Source organism: Telmatherina bonti (assembly GCF_933228915.1).
Source record: "Telmatherina bonti genome assembly, chromosome: 8".
In the NCBI taxonomy this organism is placed as follows: Eukaryota; Metazoa; Chordata; class Actinopteri; order Atheriniformes; family Telmatherinidae; genus Telmatherina; species Telmatherina bonti.
The window spans coordinates 21,091,292-21,110,266 of NC_136626.1; the positions used below are offsets into that span (position 1 = coordinate 21,091,292).

Consider the following 18,975-nt stretch of genomic DNA (forward strand, 5'->3'; position numbering starts at 1 on the left):
ATTTTTCCAATGAAAAAAATTTACATTAAAAAAAAAGAAAAAGAAGAAGCCACCAATAGCATTGAACAAATATGCACAAAAAGCATTCCTGCTTGGGTATTTAAAAAACACAAACAAACGTTTTTTCCTATTAAATATCTATGAAAAAACAACAACAACAAAAAAAAACAAACCATTATTATACTGTTCTCTGTGTCAGGATAATAACCAACAACAAGACATGAACTGATCCATCCATCTATTTATTCTGATTTTGGAGGTCAAGATTTAAGCCATGTCTCTCTCTCTCTCTCTCTCTTTCTCTCTCTCTCTCTCTCTCTCTCTATAGATAGATAGATAGATAGATAGATATTTAAAAGACACTTACTTTCATTTTTCTCAACTTGTATCTTTTTTGTGAAAAAAACACATCATAAAACAAAATACAACAAAAACTGGGTGCAAGACTTCAAAACCCAAAAAGCATTCTGGAAAACGAAAATGCTTGAAGGTGATTTGTCAGCTGTTACTCCCATTAAACTTGTCAGATCAATAAATTAGGATTTTCTGACTTGAGAGTACTTCCTCTTCAATCTTCGGGGGCAGGAACCAGTGACTGAAGCAGCTGTAGGCTAGTGAACAGGTGGGTTGCCAGAGAAGTGAGCAGGAAAGCAGGCAGGTTGACAACAAGTTGATGAGTGAATAATACAGGCAGCTCAACCAAAACCCTAGTTCAACCAGAGAAAATACTGTCAAGCTGATCCCATCAAAGCTTCTAATTTTTCCTGTATAAATGTAATTTAAGTATATTTGTGAGTTATATAGATTCAGTATGTCTTTGGACGGTGGGAGGAAGCCGGAGTACCCGGAGAGAACCCACGCATACATGGGGAGACATGCATGTTAGGTTAATTGGTTACTCTAAATTGCCCCTAGGAATGAGTGTGAGTGGTTGTTTGTCTCTCTGTGTGGCCCTGCGATGGACTGGCGAGCTGTCCAGGGTGTACCCTGCCTGTCGCCCAAAGCCAGCTGGGATAGGCTCCAGCTTCCCCGCGACCCTGAATTGGATTAAGCGGTTCAGAAAATGAATGAATGAATGAATAGATTCAGTAATTCCTGATTCCGCAACCCTGAATTGGATTAAGCGGTCAAGAAAATGAATGAATGAATGAATAGTAACTCCTGATCATTTAGATAATTTACTTTTAATTTGAATTCAATATTTGAATTTAAATTACTGATAATGACCTCTTTTTCTTTTCTACATGTTGTCATATTTAATGTCCAAAAGTATCTTCTCTTACAAAAACCACTTGTCTGTTTCCAATACCTTTCATAAATAATGAAGTGATGAATAACTTTCTCAGTAGGTCTGTTGAAATTGACATTATTATACAGCCCAACTGAAAAAGTTTTTATCACTAATTGACGAAATCTGTATTACTTACAAATGAACTCAGATATTTATATAGAGAAAAATTAGATGGTTTGAATAGATTAAAATAGAAATGAAACGAGCCACAGGAAGATCATGTCTATATTGTAATTATTATTCTGTTATATTTATCAATTTAAATCAGTGAATGACTTAAACTAGTGCTTTAAGTGGAAAAAAACAAGTGGTCAGCAAATTCAGCAAGTTCTAAATCAAATAAACATTTGCCAAATTCAAAGTGCCATGGAGACACTTTCATGAACTTCAAGCCTCATTGCATGGACATTAAAAATAGTCCCGGTATGCAAAGGGGTAGAATTTAAAAGTGCCGGAACTTAAAGGACTGATTTAAACGTAAACAGACGTCATCCCTGCATCGCCCCGCCCTCCCAGAAGCCCTCGCTACACAGGAAGCGGTCCGTGCTTTTGGCGCGGTCTTAACAGGCGTGTCGGCCATCTTGGAATCACACTACTGAGTTTGGCTCGTTTCTATGTCGCGCGGCAGTACAATTCATTGATTGATCATTTTGGTTGATTAAGAGAGCAAACTGTTTTGCATCCAAAGAAACCGAGATTGGTTTGTTTTCTGTTATCTGTTTAGCGGCGAAGTAAACTCTGGATAGTTGAAAGAGCAGTAATGGCGACAGCTAGCGTGACTCCAAGCCGAGAAGCTGGCCGGTCGGCGGCCTCGACCCCTCTCTCCCCGACCCGGATATCTCGTCTGCAGGAGAAGCAAGACTTGCAGCAGCTAAATGACAGGCTGGCCGTCTACATCGACCGAGTCCGGGCACTTGAGTTGGAGAACGACCGACTGATGGTCAAAGTTTCTGAGAAGGAGGAGGTGACTACCAGAGAAGTGAGTATAATAAAATACTTGCCCCTTACTCATGCACGTGTAATTTTAGTTTAGTTTTATAAGCACGTGATGACTGTAAACCCTTTATCAGTAATAATTATAGTGTTATAAAACTGTATTGCATGTTATTATGGATTAAAAGTTAGCGGGACTGGGAAGACTGACGAGTGTTATTTCGCGCCACTCTTAAAAAAAATTTTTTTTGTTTAATCTTAACCGAGTGATAAGTATTATATTAAGTTATTTAGGAAAAAACAACGAGTCAAACAACTTAAAGTAAAAGTTAAGTTAAAACTGAATCCTGTTATGGTTTCGTTTGTGATGTTTACTTTTGCACTGCGGCTGTTGTGATGATTGATTTACCATTGAAAGGGCTGGGTCCCATACATTTGCTGTTAGGATACAAAAGGATTTTGTCTTGGGGTTTTTTTTTTTTGTTTTTTTTTTTTTTTTTAATTTAATTCTTTCTTTTATGTTCATAATTTGTTTTTATTTAGTCATCTGAAAGATAATAAAGCTAAAATCAAATAATCTGATTTGTTTTTTGCGCGTTTTCTGATTTATTCATTGTACCCAGTTGTGAACATTTAATTAACAAACATTTAATTAAAAAATATAACTTTTTTTTTCCATTAGCAGATAAAGCAGCCAATTGCTTAAAAAAACAACAACAACAACGTTTTCCACTCACAACAATAGAGACATATTCCACTTTTCCAGTAGACTTCTGTTCAAACATATGCTTCCACACTAAATCCCTCACTTTAAGCTCATTAAGGGGGGGCTATTAAATTAAGATCTTAAAGTTGATTCTTTACATTCAGGGTTCAATGAGCATTTTTTCTGTTTCTTGACACTTAATTTGAATCTAACTTGTGTGATACAATCAGGATTTCATTAATTCACTCATCATGATTTGCTTATTTACAAGGTCATAATTTTAGTTTGACAAATGACATTATGGCTGACACACAGTTATTTGCTAAATCAAGAAAAAAAATAGTGTTGCAAGAAAAGCAGATTATTTCGCACAATAAGTCACTTCAGATTCTTGAGTTGGAGCTAGACAAACATTTATTATGAGAAGCAGGAATGTCAGCGTTTTCTTTGCAATTATATATGTACCAAGCGGCAACCTCAGGCGGTTAAAAGTGAAGCCTATGCAGAAGTGCATGAAACTGCAGTTCCCCCATCATCCGCTAGGGGCTGGCTCCGAAACCGAGCAAATCTCCATAGATTCCCACGTTAAAAAGGTCAACTTCACAGCAGAAATAAACAGATTTACAGCCTGGTATAAAAATCCATTTTCCATTTAATAGGTCAGGTTTACGTGTATGACAACTGTGGGGGAAGTGAATTTTTTTCTAACTCACCCGTTTAAAAGTAATTTAATGTCAAAATTTGGCATATTTAGGGGCAGAACTTTTTGATTGACAGGGACTCAACCTCCCGCTTCAAGTAAGAAGAATGTAAAACAGTGGCGGTTTTAGCCGGTTAACAACATGACTTAGCATTAGCCCGCTTACCTCCGTTAGCTGGTTAGCTCCTGTTATCTCCAGGTTAGCTCGGTAAGCTCTTAGTTATAAGCAGCTCGGAGTTTGCTCGTTGTCAATCATCCACCATGACGGTCACAGCCCCCCTCTCAGCTCTACATCTTTGCCCATATTTGTATTTTCCGGGCGAGACGACGCGCCCCTGCCAAGATGGCAATGTTAGAACCCTAAATTTAAAAAAAAATAAATTAATTACACGTTTTGCAGAATTTAACTATAGTTTTTCTTCCCGGAAGTTTCTGCAAATTAGATGTCTGTGACTGACTGTATAAAGGCTCCCTCAAATCACCAGACATTGTTTAACTGTTTGTTTGACCAGCAATGTGTTCAATATCTCTTGTTTCTTTTTAAAAACAAGGAAAGTATGTTTCTGACATACATGAGGTGTGCGATCAGAACTTTGTCGATCAAGTTTTGGGTGTTTCTTAGTGCTCTGCACATGTTCCAGAGATATGTCTATTTATTTCATTTTAAAAACTGTGAGGTTTACGTGTATTACTCCTGGTGATTAATTCCCAATAAAGCCATCTTATTTATTTATTTTTTGCTAGAAAGTGAAGGAAGACAGCAACTTAAAACTTTGTGTCAACTTGCAGTCAGTGAAAGTATTCCCAACCTGTTGCTCTGGGAGTGATTGAAGTTTCTTGAATGAAGCTTAAACATTCAAGAAACTTCAAGACAAAATTGGTACATTGATTTCAGCTTTACTTACAGGTACAATGATCTCTCATGGACAACGTTAAAAGATGCACAGTGTCTTTAACATTTTCGAGCACTGTTCACAGCAATGTGGGGTCATACACCCTTTAGACAATTACATTGTTACCTCCTCATGGGCGTGTACTGTCATAAAGACTATGGCTAATTTAATGACCATATTCAGCTTGATTTAGCTTTGTGTGTCAGCACAGCAACTTCTGCAAGCTACATTTAGTACCACTGTGCCTTTTTAATGATTTTATTTTATAATTCTCGTTAACCCTTTAGGTAACAGGCTTGAAGGCCTTGTATGAGGCAGAGTTAGCTGATGCTCGGCGAGTTTTGGATGATACTGCTAAAGACAGAGCCAGACTCCAGATTGACCTTGGAAAGGCTCAAGCTGATCTTGAAGAAGCAACGCGCAGGTAAATGCAGTCCATTTTATTCTCATACTACTTGCTTTAAGATAAAGTATATTAAAAACAGATGAAACGTTTGGTATCAGGTGTTAGCAAGTAATTAGTCGGTTTCAGATAATACCCGCTTTCTCCCTCCTTTGTTTTTCAAGTGTCAAGAAGAAGGATGGTGATCTTGCTGCAGCTGTGTCCAGGGCCAATGGATTGGAGGGCCAACTAAATAAGAGTGAAGCGTCTCTCGCTACAGCTTTAAGTCAGAATGCTGCACTGACTTCAGAGCTAGCTGATGTTAAGAGTCTTCTGGCCAAGGTGAGTACTGGAGACTTCTCTCTTTTTCAACAAAACTGAAGAAAAATTCAACTGGTGAGAGAGAAATTTGACTATTTCCTTTTCAGAATTTATACTTGAAAGTGTAACACATTATTTTTCATTTTGAAAACTATTAGAAATGTAGAGCTTCTTTTACTGATATACCTTCTTTGCCAGTGTGATTTCTATTCCACCTAAAAGTTGCTTTGCAGATGCCAGCAGCTGAGTCTTTCAGTTGTCTGTGCTAAAATTATTTTTCAATTTATTTTAATGTTGTATGTAGGCAGAGGATAGCCATGCTGTTGCCAAGCGCCAGCTGGAGGCAGAAACGCTGATGCGTGTAGATCTGGAGAACCGCTGTCAGTCGCTGAGTGAAGAGCTGGAGTTCCGGAAGAACATGTTTGAGGAGGTATGTGGGCGCTTGTCGGACTGGCACAAAGATTTAATTTTATGAGTCACCTACTCTACTTTTTCTAACCAGTTATCTAAAATATTATAAATTCTCCTTGCCTTCAGGAGATGCGCGAGAGTCGGCATCGACAGGAGCAGAGAATAGTGGAGGTGGATTCTGGAGTCAGGCAGGACTATGAACTCAAACTGGGTCAAGCTTTACAGGTACGTTTGGATGTTGAGGCGGCATTAACTGCACAATAAGCACTCACGTAAGGTTTATGTGGACCTTTTCTTTTGTTTATAGAGCTTTAACCTGCATTTGTGGATTATGTCTTAGACAGTGATTTCAGGAAGTCTTCCTGAATTTCTAATTCAGTGCTGCCTGCGAGTCTGCCATGAGGAGTAATCTGGGAGTTTAAAATTGCAGAGAATAGGGGGTGGACCATGTCCAACTAGTTCTGAAAAAGGAAGCAGACATTTTTTAACTGTTGATTTTATTAAGTGTAGCCTCAAATTTGGTTGATTGGGTTTGTGTTATTCCACCAGGACCTGAGGAGACAACATGATGAGCAAGTTTCTCTTTATAAAGAGGAACTGGAACAAACATTTCAGGCCAAGGTAAGAGATGAACCATATATTTTGCTTATTTTTTTGGTACTCTGATTCTCACATGCAGTCTTGATCTTTGTCTAGTTGGATAATGCCAAGGTGTCATCAGAGATTAATGACAAGGCGATGGGTGCAGCAAGAGAGGAGCTGCAGGAATCTCGTATGAGAATAGAGAGTCTTGGATATCAACTGAGTGCCCTGCAGAAACAGGTACTACTTTGTGACCTATACGCAAAGATGTTGACCTATTCTACATCATCGCGTTCATCCCTATGAAGTATACTGGTATTTGATTCTGTTAACCATTATTTATGACAGGTGGCTGCCTCAGAGGACCGTATTAGAGAACTGGAGGAAATTCTGTCAGCAGAGCGAGACAAGCATCGCCGTACCATTGAAGGAAAAGAGCAAGAGATGGCTGAACTGAGAGAAAGGATGAATGCACAGCTCAGTGAATACCAAGAGCTGTTGGATGTGAAGCTCGCTCTAGATATGGAGATCAATGCATACAGAAAACTGCTGGAGGGCGAGGAACACAGGTACAAACAGATTATGTACTATTGTATAGACTTTTTAACAATACTAAATATTGTTGTACATGGAACTGGATGCCAGATGGGAGTGAACTTCTCAGAGCACCATTAGTAAGATTTTTTTCTGGTTGCTTTTGATGCATATGTTTTAGAACAAATGGGTAAAATTTCAAATTTCAATTTTAAAGCAGTGAACCAGCACAGCATGTCTTATTCATGTCTTATTGCTTCTGGAAATGAAGGACACCAATAAAATACAGTGTCTTCTTTTAGGCATGTGGGAGAGGGTCACACTTTTCACCAGATATTTGCTATATATATGTTATTGAGTTTGTATTACGTTAGTTTTAACTAGGGTGCGCGTGTAGAACTGTTCTGAGAAAAGTTTAGGCCGGGTTATGAATGACATGAAATACAACACTGTTAAAAGTTTACTATTTATGCTGTCTGCAGCTGCACCAAGTCAACTGTTGAACTCATGTCCTCCTTTCAGACTGAAATTATCTCCCAGTCCATCCTCTCGAGTGACCGTTTCCAGGGTAACTGGATCTTCCTCATCACGTACTAAGAGGAAGAGAGTGGAAGTGGCGGAACAGGATGTGTTGGAGATGGGAAGAGGAGAAGAGCAGCTGCTGGTGTCGGAGGAGGCCACAGCTAGTGGAGCAGTGAATATATCACCAACTGACATGGATGGAAACGCAGTGACACTAACTAATGAAACTGAGCAGGTTTGTAAGATTCAGGGAGTCCAGAGATGTTAGCAGCTGCTTATAGCTGTTAAAACAAGTTACATACATCACGCATACATGTTTCTAAATGAACAGTCTCCGCTAGCTGCAGCCAAATCACAAAAAAAAAAATCTTAATGTAAAAAATAAAGTCAACAGGAAACTGTTAGGTGTCAGTTGTGGCAATTCCTCGAAACATGTCATTAAATGCACAATGAATGACTGTTAACAGTTGGTCAGATAATTAAACTAAGTTGGAGCCACAAGAAATTGCTTTATTTAAAAAAAAAAAAAGCGAGAGAGAGAGAAAAAGAATTCTTCTTGAAATTTCATTCTGTCTCCTTGTGGCATCACATAGCATCTGCCTCATTCTCAGTGTCATAATGAATGTTCAACTGTGTGAGCCCACTCAGGTGTTTATCAGTCATTGTGTTCCTTGGAGGATCTACGAACAATTTAATTTTTGTTTGGTTAAAAGACTTAAAGCCTGGAAGAGGCATCACGGGGTGTTTTGTTATTGTTGTGCCACCAAGCTCCATACACATCTGCAGTGTCAATATTGGGCATAAAATACCAGTCAGTAATGCTAGTTTGACTCTAATGTATTTTAATCATAAAGTTGCCAGTAAATAAAATTTAATTACAAGGATGCAGTTTTTAAAAACTGTTGTTTGTTAAAGTTATGTTTTTATAGTGCAATGTTTTGGAAGGCAACGAAGTTGATCACAAAAAAATGCTTTGGTGACTGCAGGATTATTCCTTTCGGTGCCAGTTGTAGCAGTGATGTGTGGTTTGAGCAATATTTAATAACTAATAAACGTTTCCTGCAACCCAGTCAACCAGGAGTTTCTGATTTTCCTGTTTCTTTTTCAACTTGTTTTGCAGGACCAACCTCTGGGCAACTGGAGATTGAAAAGACAAGTGGATGATGGGGAGGAGGTTGTTTACAAGTTTTCACCAAAGTTTGTCCTCAAGGCCGGACAGTCTGTCACGGTGAGAGACAATACTACAAACAACCTTTACATTTATTGCACCGACATCAGCCAGTTTTCACTTTAATGTCTTCATCTGAATTTTGTTTACAGGTGTGGTCTGCTGATGCTGGTGTGGCCCACAGTCCACCTTCTGACTTGCTGTGGAAGAGCCAGGCTTCCTGGGGAACAGGAAGCTATATCGTTACCTCTTTGACTAACTCTGACGGCGAGGTAAACTCATTTATACACAAGTATCTGTAATTATTTCCTTGCAGGAGTCATACCACTTTGATCGTTAATTGTTTTGTGTCTCTTTGGGGTGGACTGACCTGCAGGAAGTGGCCAAAAGGAGCGTAACAAAGACTCAGGTGGAGGTAGAAAATGGCGAGGAAGAGGAGGTGGTGCAAACGGTGAATGTCCTTCTGTTTCCTGTCAAATTTGCATGTCAAAACCCCAAAAAAACATTTTGTTTCCCCAAAATAATAGATTCTCCTTTTTACCATTACGTTGACTCCGGGTAAATGTATCCAAACAACGTTTTTATATTGACCACAATATAGAATTTGATAATTACAAGAAACTCCACCTTTCACTATATAGAGAAAATATTTTTTTACTGTAAAATCAAACATCATCCATTATTTTCATTCTACCTGCTCACAAATATTAATCAATTTCCTCCCTTCTAACAGGGCAAAGTGTCAACCAGGGAGTGTGCCATCATGTGAAGTCCTGCTCTTGATTTCATGCCTTTGATCTCCTCATATCTATAGTATTTGGTTTTGTTTTTTGGGGGGTCATAAAAGCCACCGACAGGATCCTATCAAGTACTCATTTCGTGTTTTTATTTTTTACTCCAGACAGTTTCTGAATCGTTAAATAATAGCGTTCTGGTTTTCTTGAATATTGACAAGAGTCCCATCATCAATAATGGCACAAAATTATGGATCTAAAAGGTGGTGTTCCAGTACTGACAAATATCTAATGTACATGTGAAGAATTGGTATAAATGATTGTCTTTTACCGTAACTCTTTGCTAGCAAGCAATTCAGTTTCATCTCTTAAGCTGAGGTGGTGTTAAGTAAATGCAGCTTAGCTTTCTCTCCAAAATCAAGGCTACTCTGAATGTGTTTCTTATATATGATATTTCTTGGTGTGGTAAACTGGGTGAATTTCACCTGTTACATATTTTTTATTTTATTTTTTTTCATTTACATATTCTTTCAAACTGCATAATAATGCAATTGTAGTAAAACAGCTGTAGAAATAATGAAGGCAGTTATGTTCAATTGCCTGTTAAATAATTTAGTCCAGGTGCAGTCCAGTTGTCAGGGTTTAGAGCATCATTGATGACCTGCAGACATGAGGGACATGGCTGTCAGAATCCTGATCATATTCCTGAGGCAAATCCTGATGGTATACTGATAGTTTTTCACATAATTTCTTCTCTTTATTACTTCAAATAGTAGATAGGATAAAGGAGGGGGGGGGGCGCAAGAAGGGGTTCAGTTTACATCAGGAAGTGTCTGTGTGTGTGTTTTTTAAAGAGCCTTAATGCATAGTATACATAAGACATATTTCTCCAAATGTAGGTATCTAACAGCATGCAGAAGCTGTCTGACATCCTGGTTATTCCCAAAAGCACTCCTTATGAGCCTTATCCAAGTCAACTTAATATAAATACACTGGATTAACAAACTCCCTTGAATAAAGAAGAAAGGTCCCTTGAATCCCTTGAAGACAGGTTTTCTTTGAAAAGCTTTAGCATAGAATATACAAGAGACTGAGGATTATAAAAAATCTTAAATGGGAAGTGCCATCTTGTCATCAAAAGTTGGGACCACCCACTAATTAGGCCTGTCATGAGGCACTGTGCTTGAGGTCCATACAAGGATTTATGTCAGCCAGCCTGGGAACTTAAAGGGCTTAATGTAAACCTGTGCAGATCTTGTCTGCATGCAGAACATGCAGTGGAGTTTTGGGATAACCTCAATGGCTCCAGCTCCACATAGGGAGCTGGCAGACAACTGCAACTCCCAGGTTACACGACCTGCATTCAGAGAACAAGTCCCAGGTTTTCAGGAGTGCATTAATATAATCCATAAATGTTTCTGACTCCACAAGTTGCTTCAGCTTTCAGAGTTGCTGCAACATTGCTTTTTCTTCTAGAACCTGACAACCTCCTTCACCTCCAGCATCTAACAGGCCGTCTTTAGACCGAAGTACATGCATGCCGTTTCCACAGCGGAGGCCTTTGATAGGTTCCATTCTGTTCCATCCTTGTTCTTTACCTCCTCTCAGATGTGAGAATAGAGATAAATGCAGACCTCTTTGCCGCTAGTCATTCTGGTGGTGTCTTCCATGAATATTCAGAACAAATTACCTCAGAGAAGTTAAAATGGATATGAAGCTGATTGACCCTTTGGCCCCTGCACAGGACTGTTTTTAGGCAGGACTTTCCAGGTTCTGTGGACTATTTAACTTAATCCCCTCAATCAGGCTTCAAAGGCAGCCCTAGTTTACATTTTACAGGCAGAATAAAACATTTCTTCATACATAGACATCTGCTTGGTCATACCCATTAGAATTTTCAGACATGTTGACCTTAAGAGACACTAATAACATGAGCATTTGGCTCCCAACACAAAAACACAGACCTGTGTCTGCTGTGACAAGGACTTGATCCGGTATCTTTGGGAAAGCAACACTTGCAGAGACTGAGCTGATCCATTCTTTACTGTAGTTCACTGACTCACTTTGATGTGAATTCTTTGAAAATTTAGTTTTTCATGTTTTGCTGTGGTTTAAGTTGCTTGACTTTTTTTTTTTTTTTTTTTTTAAACTCTTGACTATGTAACCAGTTTGTTAACAAGAAACGTTTATAAATTTGTCTTTTAGATTATCTGGTGGTGTTAAGGTAGGGAGCTTGGGACCTAAAGAGCAGGAAACATTTGCAGGATTAAATGTAGTTTCCGGGTTACATGCCAGTCGTTGACAAAATCCTTGGAGCTTTTCAACTGAGTCTCATTTTGTGAGTGAAGGATGTGTGAACAGTTTGAAGTTCATGGGGAAAAGAAAGCAACAGCAACTTGTCAGTAACCATAATTAAGAATGTGGTGCTTCAGGTCCTGGTTGAACTTGTTCTTCTACAACATGTGATCAGTTCTTTTAAGAACTTTTTATTCCCAAATTTTAATAATCTGAGACCATGTATTCACCTTAGGGACATGGCCTGACAGTCATTTTTTTCATTCATGATTACCTGTCATACTACATTTTGTACACTTAAATAAACATATTTCATATAAATATTTGGTATTGTTTTGTTTGTTCAAATAAAGCAAGAAATGACCTGGTAGTTGTGATCCTGGTGCTATAATGTTGATTAAAAAAACAAAACAAAACATGATTATAAAAGGAAACAGGCTGCATATAAATGAGAAACGAACGAAAGTTAAGTAGATCAAAATTCCACTGTAAAGGTCTTTGGATGAGGTTGAAAGGGATTTTATAAGGTCTCAGGAAAATTTTACCACTGTAAATGTATAATAATGTCAAGTTCAGAACTAATCCCCGTTGGCAACTGTAAAACTAATTGTATGGCATTAAGGGGATTGATGCTGTAATAATGTGGCTGCAGATCATACTATCAGTCTGTAACGTAAGCCTGGAATGTAATCAAACCATTTTAAAGATCGGCAAATCTAATGTTAAATGTTCACCTTTTGTTCTAACTACTTTCTTAAAACTTCAAATGCAAAACGGACCAGGAAAAGGGGAGCACATTCCCCAATTGATAAACTGGCTATTACAATTAAATGGGGCTATTTAATTGCGGGGCAAGTTTTTTCACATTGAGCATTTTATTCATAAAAGCAATTCACTGTACTTTACATAAGATATGAAGGGATTATGACATTCAGGAGCATGCAAAAATAAAGTAACATTGGCATTACAGTATTAACGACAAGGAACAATATAAATGAGTCTAAAGAACAGCAAATGAGAAAAACGTATTTAACCTAAATCTAAACTTATTTACATTTGGGAAAAGTAATCCTTTCTGGTAGTTTTTTGTTTTTGCAGTCGAACCCCTCGATGCTGCCTCTTTATGATGATACAAATAGTAAAGCTACATTTTTTTCTTAAAAAGGGCTAATAGTATTTTTTTGTAGTACAAATATTCTTAATTGATAAGAAAAAATGCTTTGAGTCCGGTATGCATGAAGACAGCTGTCCACAAGAGGGCAGTACGGAGTTACTTTGAAATCAAAGCCGATACCACCGAGGAAGAAAACCGCGGCTGCTGTTCCGGGTTTAATGGATGCCGCTACTTGACTGAACACTCTGGACGTCCTGAATGTTTGCTGTTCATGATGCTGCTGGTTTTGTCGGAAGACCATAAAGAACACCTTTCCTTCTTGTCCAAGGTTGATGCGTCCGGTGGGTAACCTGTTAGTCTGAGAGGCTCCCAGTCCTCCCAGTCCATGACTGTCAGCTGATAAACAGCTGTTGAAGAAAAGTAAAGCACGTGACTTAATTCACTTTGTCGCTGCTGGATCATCATGTCAGCTATGTTTTGGTTATTATACGAGGATCGTTTAGTACTTTAGTTTGATAGGCGTAAAAAATAACAAAGATCTCTGTCACTGCATTGAAAAACAGATGTGAGCTTGTGTGTTCTTTATATTTCAACATAAAATATTGTTTTCTTTGTTTAAGTGACAGTTTATTAAAGGGTTTTTATGATACATGATGCATATAATCCAGACATAGCACGAGCTCTACAGGACGCATTTTTAATCCCCAACTGTTTACTAAAAAACGTGTTGTTCCACATTTTTTATGAAAATAATATGAACAAATGCTCAGAGGTTGATTTGATCTCAGTCAGGAGTGATGCATTCTTCAGCATGCAACCTGTTGGCTCAGTTCTGTTGACTAACTTTCTCAGTCTGTTTTGGTATTTGGTTTGTCCTTAAATTAAATTCTTCATTTTGTGCTTCCTCTTGGTTTGAGGGGCCTTCCCTTGTTTTATGTTAAATTTAGTGTGGAAAGAAAATCTGTTATCCATGTATTGACTAGATGAACACACTAAAAAGGTTTTTTTCCCCCTCAGTGGTTGGAGAGTTTGGTCGGATAGCGCTGGAATTCTTGAGGAAAGGAACAAGTCCGAAGATCTATGAGGGTGCAGCCAGTAAGACTCAGACACATCTTTTCAAGCTGTAAATTGTCGTTCCTGATTCCAAACATCACGTTGGAACATCAGCCTGGAGATACGCATTTAACATCTCTCCAGATAGCTAGATGGATATGTATTGTGAGGCTTATTTGTTCATGAATTAATTAAAGATTGCTGGTTGTAGGGAAGCTATGTGTTCCTGTAGAAATGGTGCAACATGGGGTGGAAGGCCTAATGTTCCTCATGACGGAGAGCTCCAAACACATGGTGAGCACAGCACTGATAATTCTCACTCTTTCAAATGACTCACGTTAATAATGAGGATTTGTCCAACATGTCTCTGCCATTTTCAAGATGCACATGCAGCTGTTGTTTCACAAAGATGTGGGACATGGAGGAAAAAGAAGGCCTCAAAGCAGGGATGTCCAAAGTCAGTCCTGTATCGACTCTGTCCTGCTGGTTTTCCCTTGTTCCCTGATCTAACACATCTGACATAAATTAAATGGATCCTGCAGCCTATGAAGTTCTGCACAATGACTGATTACTTTGAGTCAGCTGTCGGAGCAGGGATACATGGAAAACCTGCAGGATTGTGGCCCTCAGGGACGGGAGCTGGACACCCCTGCCTTAAACATCCACAGCAGCAGAGTCTCAGTTTAAAAAAAAAAAAAAAAAAGAGCTAATATCCAAATCAGACTGACACATCATCTGTGGTAGTTATTTAATTTCTAATAGTTAATGATATTCAGTTAAGTTTGTATTAAATAAATGTAGTTTAGCAACTATAAGCAAGTCTTGTTTCATCTGTGTGTGTTTGTGCTTAGATCTCTGAAGTGGACTTCCTGGACTCTGTGTTAGTTTTGGGTTTCAGTGAGGAGCTTAATAAGATCCTGTTGCAGGTGATTTTTATTGTTCTTACATTTAGATGAGACAGTATAAATCTGTTGTGCTGGAGGTTTCATCTCCCATTTCTACTGCAGCTCTACGTGCAGCATCACAATCAGATCCGCAGCACCCTAAACCAGCTGCTCCCCACTCAGCCCACTTACCACAATCTGGAATGGAGATTGGACATTCAGGTGAGGTGACATTGTTTGAGCCATTTCAAATCCATTATCACTGTGAGGAGATCGGATGGATTATGTTGTGGATTTTATTTGTAATATGAAGCTTCTGAATTTACATCATATTAGAATATAGACTATGATGTGAGAGGACGTAGAAAATACACACAAACGTCAGAGCAGTTCATATGAATGAGCCGTTTTTGGTACTTCAGCCTACAAAGGATACATTTCTCAGTGTGACTATATCTCATCTGTTTTGCTTCTTTCCACTCTTCCTCTTGCTAGCTGGCCAGTCGTTCAATCCGACAGCAGATCATTCCAATGGTGACAATGCGTCTGCACTTGACAGGAAACTCAGATATCAGGAGGGTTCTCCAAACAGATCCCAGCACCCTCCTGCACCTGATCTCCACTCTGGAGGCCGCTCTGGCCGCCTTGAAAACCAGCCATGCTCGGCGTATTTTACGAAACATTAAATAATTCCTCCTGGAATACTTCCTGTGTCACATGTGCCTGCAGCTGCCTCCACGGCACCCCATTAATACATGCAGAAGGTTTTTTTTTTTTTTTTAACCTTTAAATCAGTATGTTTCAAAATATAAAATTGTGTTTTAACATATTTGTACTGTGCTGCTGACATTGTATTAAAGAGGGTTGAACAGATGAAATTGCATCTTCATGGTTTTATAAAGCCATGCAAAGGACAGACAAGATAAAGGGCGAGGGGTGGATACAACCCTGCCAGGGGGGCATGCTCTCCCCAAAGAAAGTTTTGGACATTTTATATTTAAAAGCATCAATTTGGTGCAGTTTGGGAATAAAACACCTACAGGCCAGTATGAATGTTTAAGTATCAATACATGTTCACATTAAGCTTTATAAGAAAGCCCAACCTGTATGCTGTTTAAGATCTGAGACAAGCAACTTCTCCAGTGAAACGCGCAACGAGGTAATAGTGATCTGATGTAGGTGCAAAGATTAAGTTTCTTCCCTTGCAGTAAAACAGACCAGACTTTATTCTTTTTTTCTCATGGGAAATTTATTACATTAAGCCTTTTTACAATATCAATTCAATCTTACAGTCTCCCTCCTATAGTTTAGGAGGACCAGTTATCTTCCATCCATCCATTTTGCCTACTTTTGTGAGAAAAGCCAGCGTTCCCAGGCCGAGGCATGCCGATGTACCAGTCATGACACTGTGATCTAGGAATACAAACGCACACAAAGACAGAACATGGTTTTACTTTAGCAGAGAGTGAAAATGCTCTAATACACAATGATCAAGGTTTCTGCCAATTTCTTTTTTTTTAGACAAACATGCTGCTTGTCACAGATTGTTTCTAATCTGTAAATCTTACTGGCATCAGCTTTGTCACATGGTTATGTGTGTGTGTGTGTGTGTGTGTGTGTGTGTGTGTGTGTGTGTGTGTGTGTATGTATGTATGTATGTATGTATATATATATATATATATATATATATATATATATATATATATATATGTGTGTATGTGTGTGTGTGTGTGTAGCAATTGATTTTTCTTTACACTGAAATAACTGAACAAGTTTTAGTCTGGGTTGAGAGCACATCATAGCATAGAAACCGCACTAGCAAAGGTTATCAATGATCTCCACACAACCTCTGAAAAACTCTTGCCTCTATTTGTCCTGTTGGATCTCGTCTGCACTTAATATCAGACTAGTTTTTAATGTGTCAAAAGTATTTTTATGTACTTAAAAAATTTAAACTGCTTTATAAATAAAAATTAATTTGATTAATTTAGCTCCCAGTAATACAGTGAGCAACTGTGGAGTCATACTGGAGCAGTAATTGTCCTGTAATTCACACAGGAAACCAGGCTTCCAGGACAACCTTTCTTCATTCATTTTGCTAAAATGAGGAACACTGTTTCTGAGGGAGTAAATGTATTTATTTCTTAATTACTGCTATTCCTTAATATTGGACTGTCCCAAAAGTTCACTGTCAAGCTTCCAGTTAAGCCTGAGGTGTCCAAAGTCGGGCCTCGAGGGCCGCTGTCCTTCAGGTTTTCCGTGTATCCTCGTTCCAGCACAAATGGCTTCCATTAACAATGACTGATTCTTTCAAGTCAGGTGTACTGGAGCAGTGATACATGGAAAATCTGCTGGATTGTGGCCCTCGAGAGCTGGACACCCCTGAGCTAATCCAATCCAACCAGTAATTAGACCAGCAGTGCCCAACTCCAGTCCTCGAGGGCCACAATCCTGCACATTTTCCATTCACCTCTGCTTGAACACACCTGACTCAAATTAATCTGTTGGATCATGCAAGTCAGATGTGTTAGAAAAGGGACACATTAATAACCTGTAGGCAATGTCCCTTTAGGACTGACTTCTTACACCCTTGGGTTAGACTATCCAACTCTCTGTACAGTGTTCAGCACAGCCAGGGACTGATACTTACTTCTGGCTCCCAGGAAGATCCCTGATGCGCAGCCCCCGATGAAATAATTCAGCGGCTCATCTGGGGCTTCTCTAACCTGAGCACTGAGACATGTTACCATCCCAAAAATTGCTCCCATTGAGGCTGCCAAGACAAAGAAAACTTTTTTTAAAATAATCTCCCAATTTCACACATTCACATTACGCATGTGTTGCATCATTTGACTGAAATACAAACTGTGACTTTATTCAGTGTTCTAGCAGGAAAAAAAAAAAGTCATACATTCATGTATATGTGGATGTCTGCATGTTTCAGTGAAAGTATATTTACCCATTGCCACAGTTGCACCAGTAGCCTTCTGTAGTGCTTCCAAAGCAGATTCAGGCTGGAATGCAACTATCTGATAGGCTGAACCAACCAGGCCTGAAACACAGAGACAATGTTCCTAACAACCAAAAAAGACAACAAAAAAAAAAAGGGCAAAAACAGTGTGGCAACAATTTGTAAAATGAACGCTACAATGAAATGAATTTATCATTGTGTAAATTAGTATTTATCACCTTATTGCAACAAAAGTCTAAACAAAATGTTTTAAAGTTATTTGTTATTGGTGGAGTTAATACATGATCATTTTTATTTATTTTTCATTGTTGGCTGATTTGGCAAAATCTCCCTTTAATCAAACACTAAGGCATAAACATATTGTCAAGACATGCAGTCATCTGCCTTTTAATTCGTCATGTTAACAGATTTTATCACTCTTTTACGCAGTAGGTGAAGTTTTCTCGTTGTTTTTGTACCGCTGCCTGAGATTCAAAATGATGCTGTACAAACCCTAAAAGGCTATGAAAAAAATCCTTTATTATTAAGTTTAATTCACAATAAAACAGTTTGGGTAAGCAACTACTGGTCCGGATCTCAGCAGCTATTTCAGGAAACTTGTAGTGATTTTTACAGTTTCGCGGGTCTACTCATTCATATGTGTAGACATATAGCTGTAGACATGCAGTCATCAGTGCATAATCAAAGTAACTTGCCTCCTCTTTGAAATGATCTGGGCATGATAATACAAAAACATGTCCATCTATGTTATTTTCTACAGCTTAAAGAAGAATTCACTTGAGCTTCTTAAAAGTCTAAAAGAAGCCTGAAAATATCTAAGTAGCATGTTGCTGATCTCTGCAGCGACTGAAAATAATAAACACTGGATGCGTGTGACTTGAAAAACACTCAAATGATACCTCGAGCCTTGAAAGAAATAAAAACCAATTCATTTTAACTTTGTTATCTTTTCTTTCATTGTGTAAATATTAAAACATTCCTCCGGGGCCAGTCTACAGAGAAACCCATTAGCGTCTGGTACAATACTCACGCTAGCGTAGCTAGTTGGCTTTAATAGTCCCGCATCCATCCAACAGTTAACTTTACTCCCTTACATTTTCCTTCTAGTCATATTTACCTAATGCCGTGGCCAGTTTGGTGGTAATCCATGTTTTCTCAACACAATTTGTACCCTCGGGTGAATCCCAATACCCCATTTTGATCAGTGCAAGGTCACCACTGAATATCTCGCGAGAATATAGTTGCATCTCTTCGCTTCGTCAGCACCGCATCACCGCCACCTGCTGGTCAGGAGTGTGAGGAAAATTAGAGTGAAAAGGTTTAATGAATTTTATCAAGGTTTTTTTTCTTTCACAGTTCATTACGCAATTTTTCCTCTTTTAATCACTTACTGAAAGGGGCATTCAATAATTTGAGCTCTGTTGTGCTTAGTCTGCATTCAACATTTGAGGCGTGCATAAGCCTTTTCTTTAACATTAAAT

General features: G+C 38.6%; 3 protein-coding genes across 3 annotated transcripts; 2 read left to right on the forward strand and 1 right to left on the reverse strand.

Moving 5' to 3' along the window:
• Positions 1 to 1,870: 1,870 nt before the first annotated feature.
• lmnb2 (lamin B2) lies at positions 1,871 to 11,783 on the forward strand. Its single transcript, XM_079245485.1, has 13 exons — positions 1,871 to 2,270; positions 4,811 to 4,947; positions 5,091 to 5,247; positions 5,531 to 5,656; positions 5,764 to 5,862; positions 6,187 to 6,258; positions 6,334 to 6,459; positions 6,568 to 6,788; positions 7,276 to 7,510; positions 8,396 to 8,503; positions 8,596 to 8,715; positions 8,820 to 8,894; positions 9,177 to 11,783. The coding sequence occupies exons 1-13, from the start codon at positions 2,052 to 2,054 to the stop codon at positions 9,210 to 9,212; spliced, it is 1,731 nt and encodes a 576-aa protein (XP_079101611.1). The 5' UTR covers positions 1,871 to 2,051; the 3' UTR covers positions 9,213 to 11,783.
• A 1,017-nt stretch (positions 11,784 to 12,800) lies between these two features.
• commd2 (COMM domain containing 2) lies at positions 12,801 to 15,388 on the forward strand. The gene is made up of 6 exons (XM_079245412.1): positions 12,801 to 12,927; positions 13,604 to 13,681; positions 13,851 to 13,933; positions 14,491 to 14,565; positions 14,647 to 14,745; positions 15,019 to 15,388. The coding sequence occupies exons 1-6, from the start codon at positions 12,858 to 12,860 to the stop codon at positions 15,211 to 15,213; spliced, it is 600 nt and encodes a 199-aa protein (XP_079101538.1). The 5' UTR covers positions 12,801 to 12,857; the 3' UTR covers positions 15,214 to 15,388.
• A 368-nt stretch (positions 15,389 to 15,756) lies between these two features.
• ndufa11 (NADH:ubiquinone oxidoreductase subunit A11) lies at positions 15,757 to 18,728 on the reverse strand. The gene is made up of 4 exons (XM_079245557.1): positions 18,612 to 18,728; positions 17,483 to 17,575; positions 17,174 to 17,296; positions 15,757 to 15,936 (listed from the first exon to the last, which is right to left on the reverse strand). The coding sequence occupies exons 1-4, from the start codon at positions 18,688 to 18,690 to the stop codon at positions 15,824 to 15,826; spliced, it is 408 nt and encodes a 135-aa protein (XP_079101683.1). The 5' UTR covers positions 18,691 to 18,728; the 3' UTR covers positions 15,757 to 15,823.
• Between the last annotated feature and the right edge of the window lie 247 nt (positions 18,729 to 18,975).

Coding starts and splice junctions, on each gene's coding strand:
- commd2 (XM_079245412.1), top strand. CDS start 12,858: ATGATGCTGCTGGTTTTGTCGGAAGACCATAAAGAACACCTTTCCTTC. Junction 12,928..13,603: donor GTCCAAGGTTGATGCGTCCG/GTGGGTAACCTG, acceptor TTTCCCCCTCAG/TGGTTGGAGAGTTTGGTCGG. Junction 13,934..14,490: donor CGGAGAGCTCCAAACACATG/GTGAGCACAGCA, acceptor GTTTGTGCTTAG/ATCTCTGAAGTGGACTTCCT.
- ndufa11 (XM_079245557.1), bottom strand. CDS start 18,690: ATGGGGTATTGGGATTCACCCGAGGGTACAAATTGTGTTGAGAAAACA. Junction 17,297..17,482: donor TGGTGCAACTGTGGCAATGG/GTAAATATACTT, acceptor TTGTCTTGGCAG/CCTCAATGGGAGCAATTTTT. Junction 15,937..17,173: donor GATCTTCCTGGGAGCCAGAA/GTAAGTATCAGT, acceptor TTGTATTCCTAG/ATCACAGTGTCATGACTGGT.
- lmnb2 (XM_079245485.1), top strand. CDS start 2,052: ATGGCGACAGCTAGCGTGACTCCAAGCCGAGAAGCTGGCCGGTCGGCG. Junction 2,271..4,810: donor AGGAGGTGACTACCAGAGAA/GTGAGTATAATA, acceptor TTAACCCTTTAG/GTAACAGGCTTGAAGGCCTT. Junction 8,716..8,819: donor TGACTAACTCTGACGGCGAG/GTAAACTCATTT, acceptor ACTGACCTGCAG/GAAGTGGCCAAAAGGAGCGT.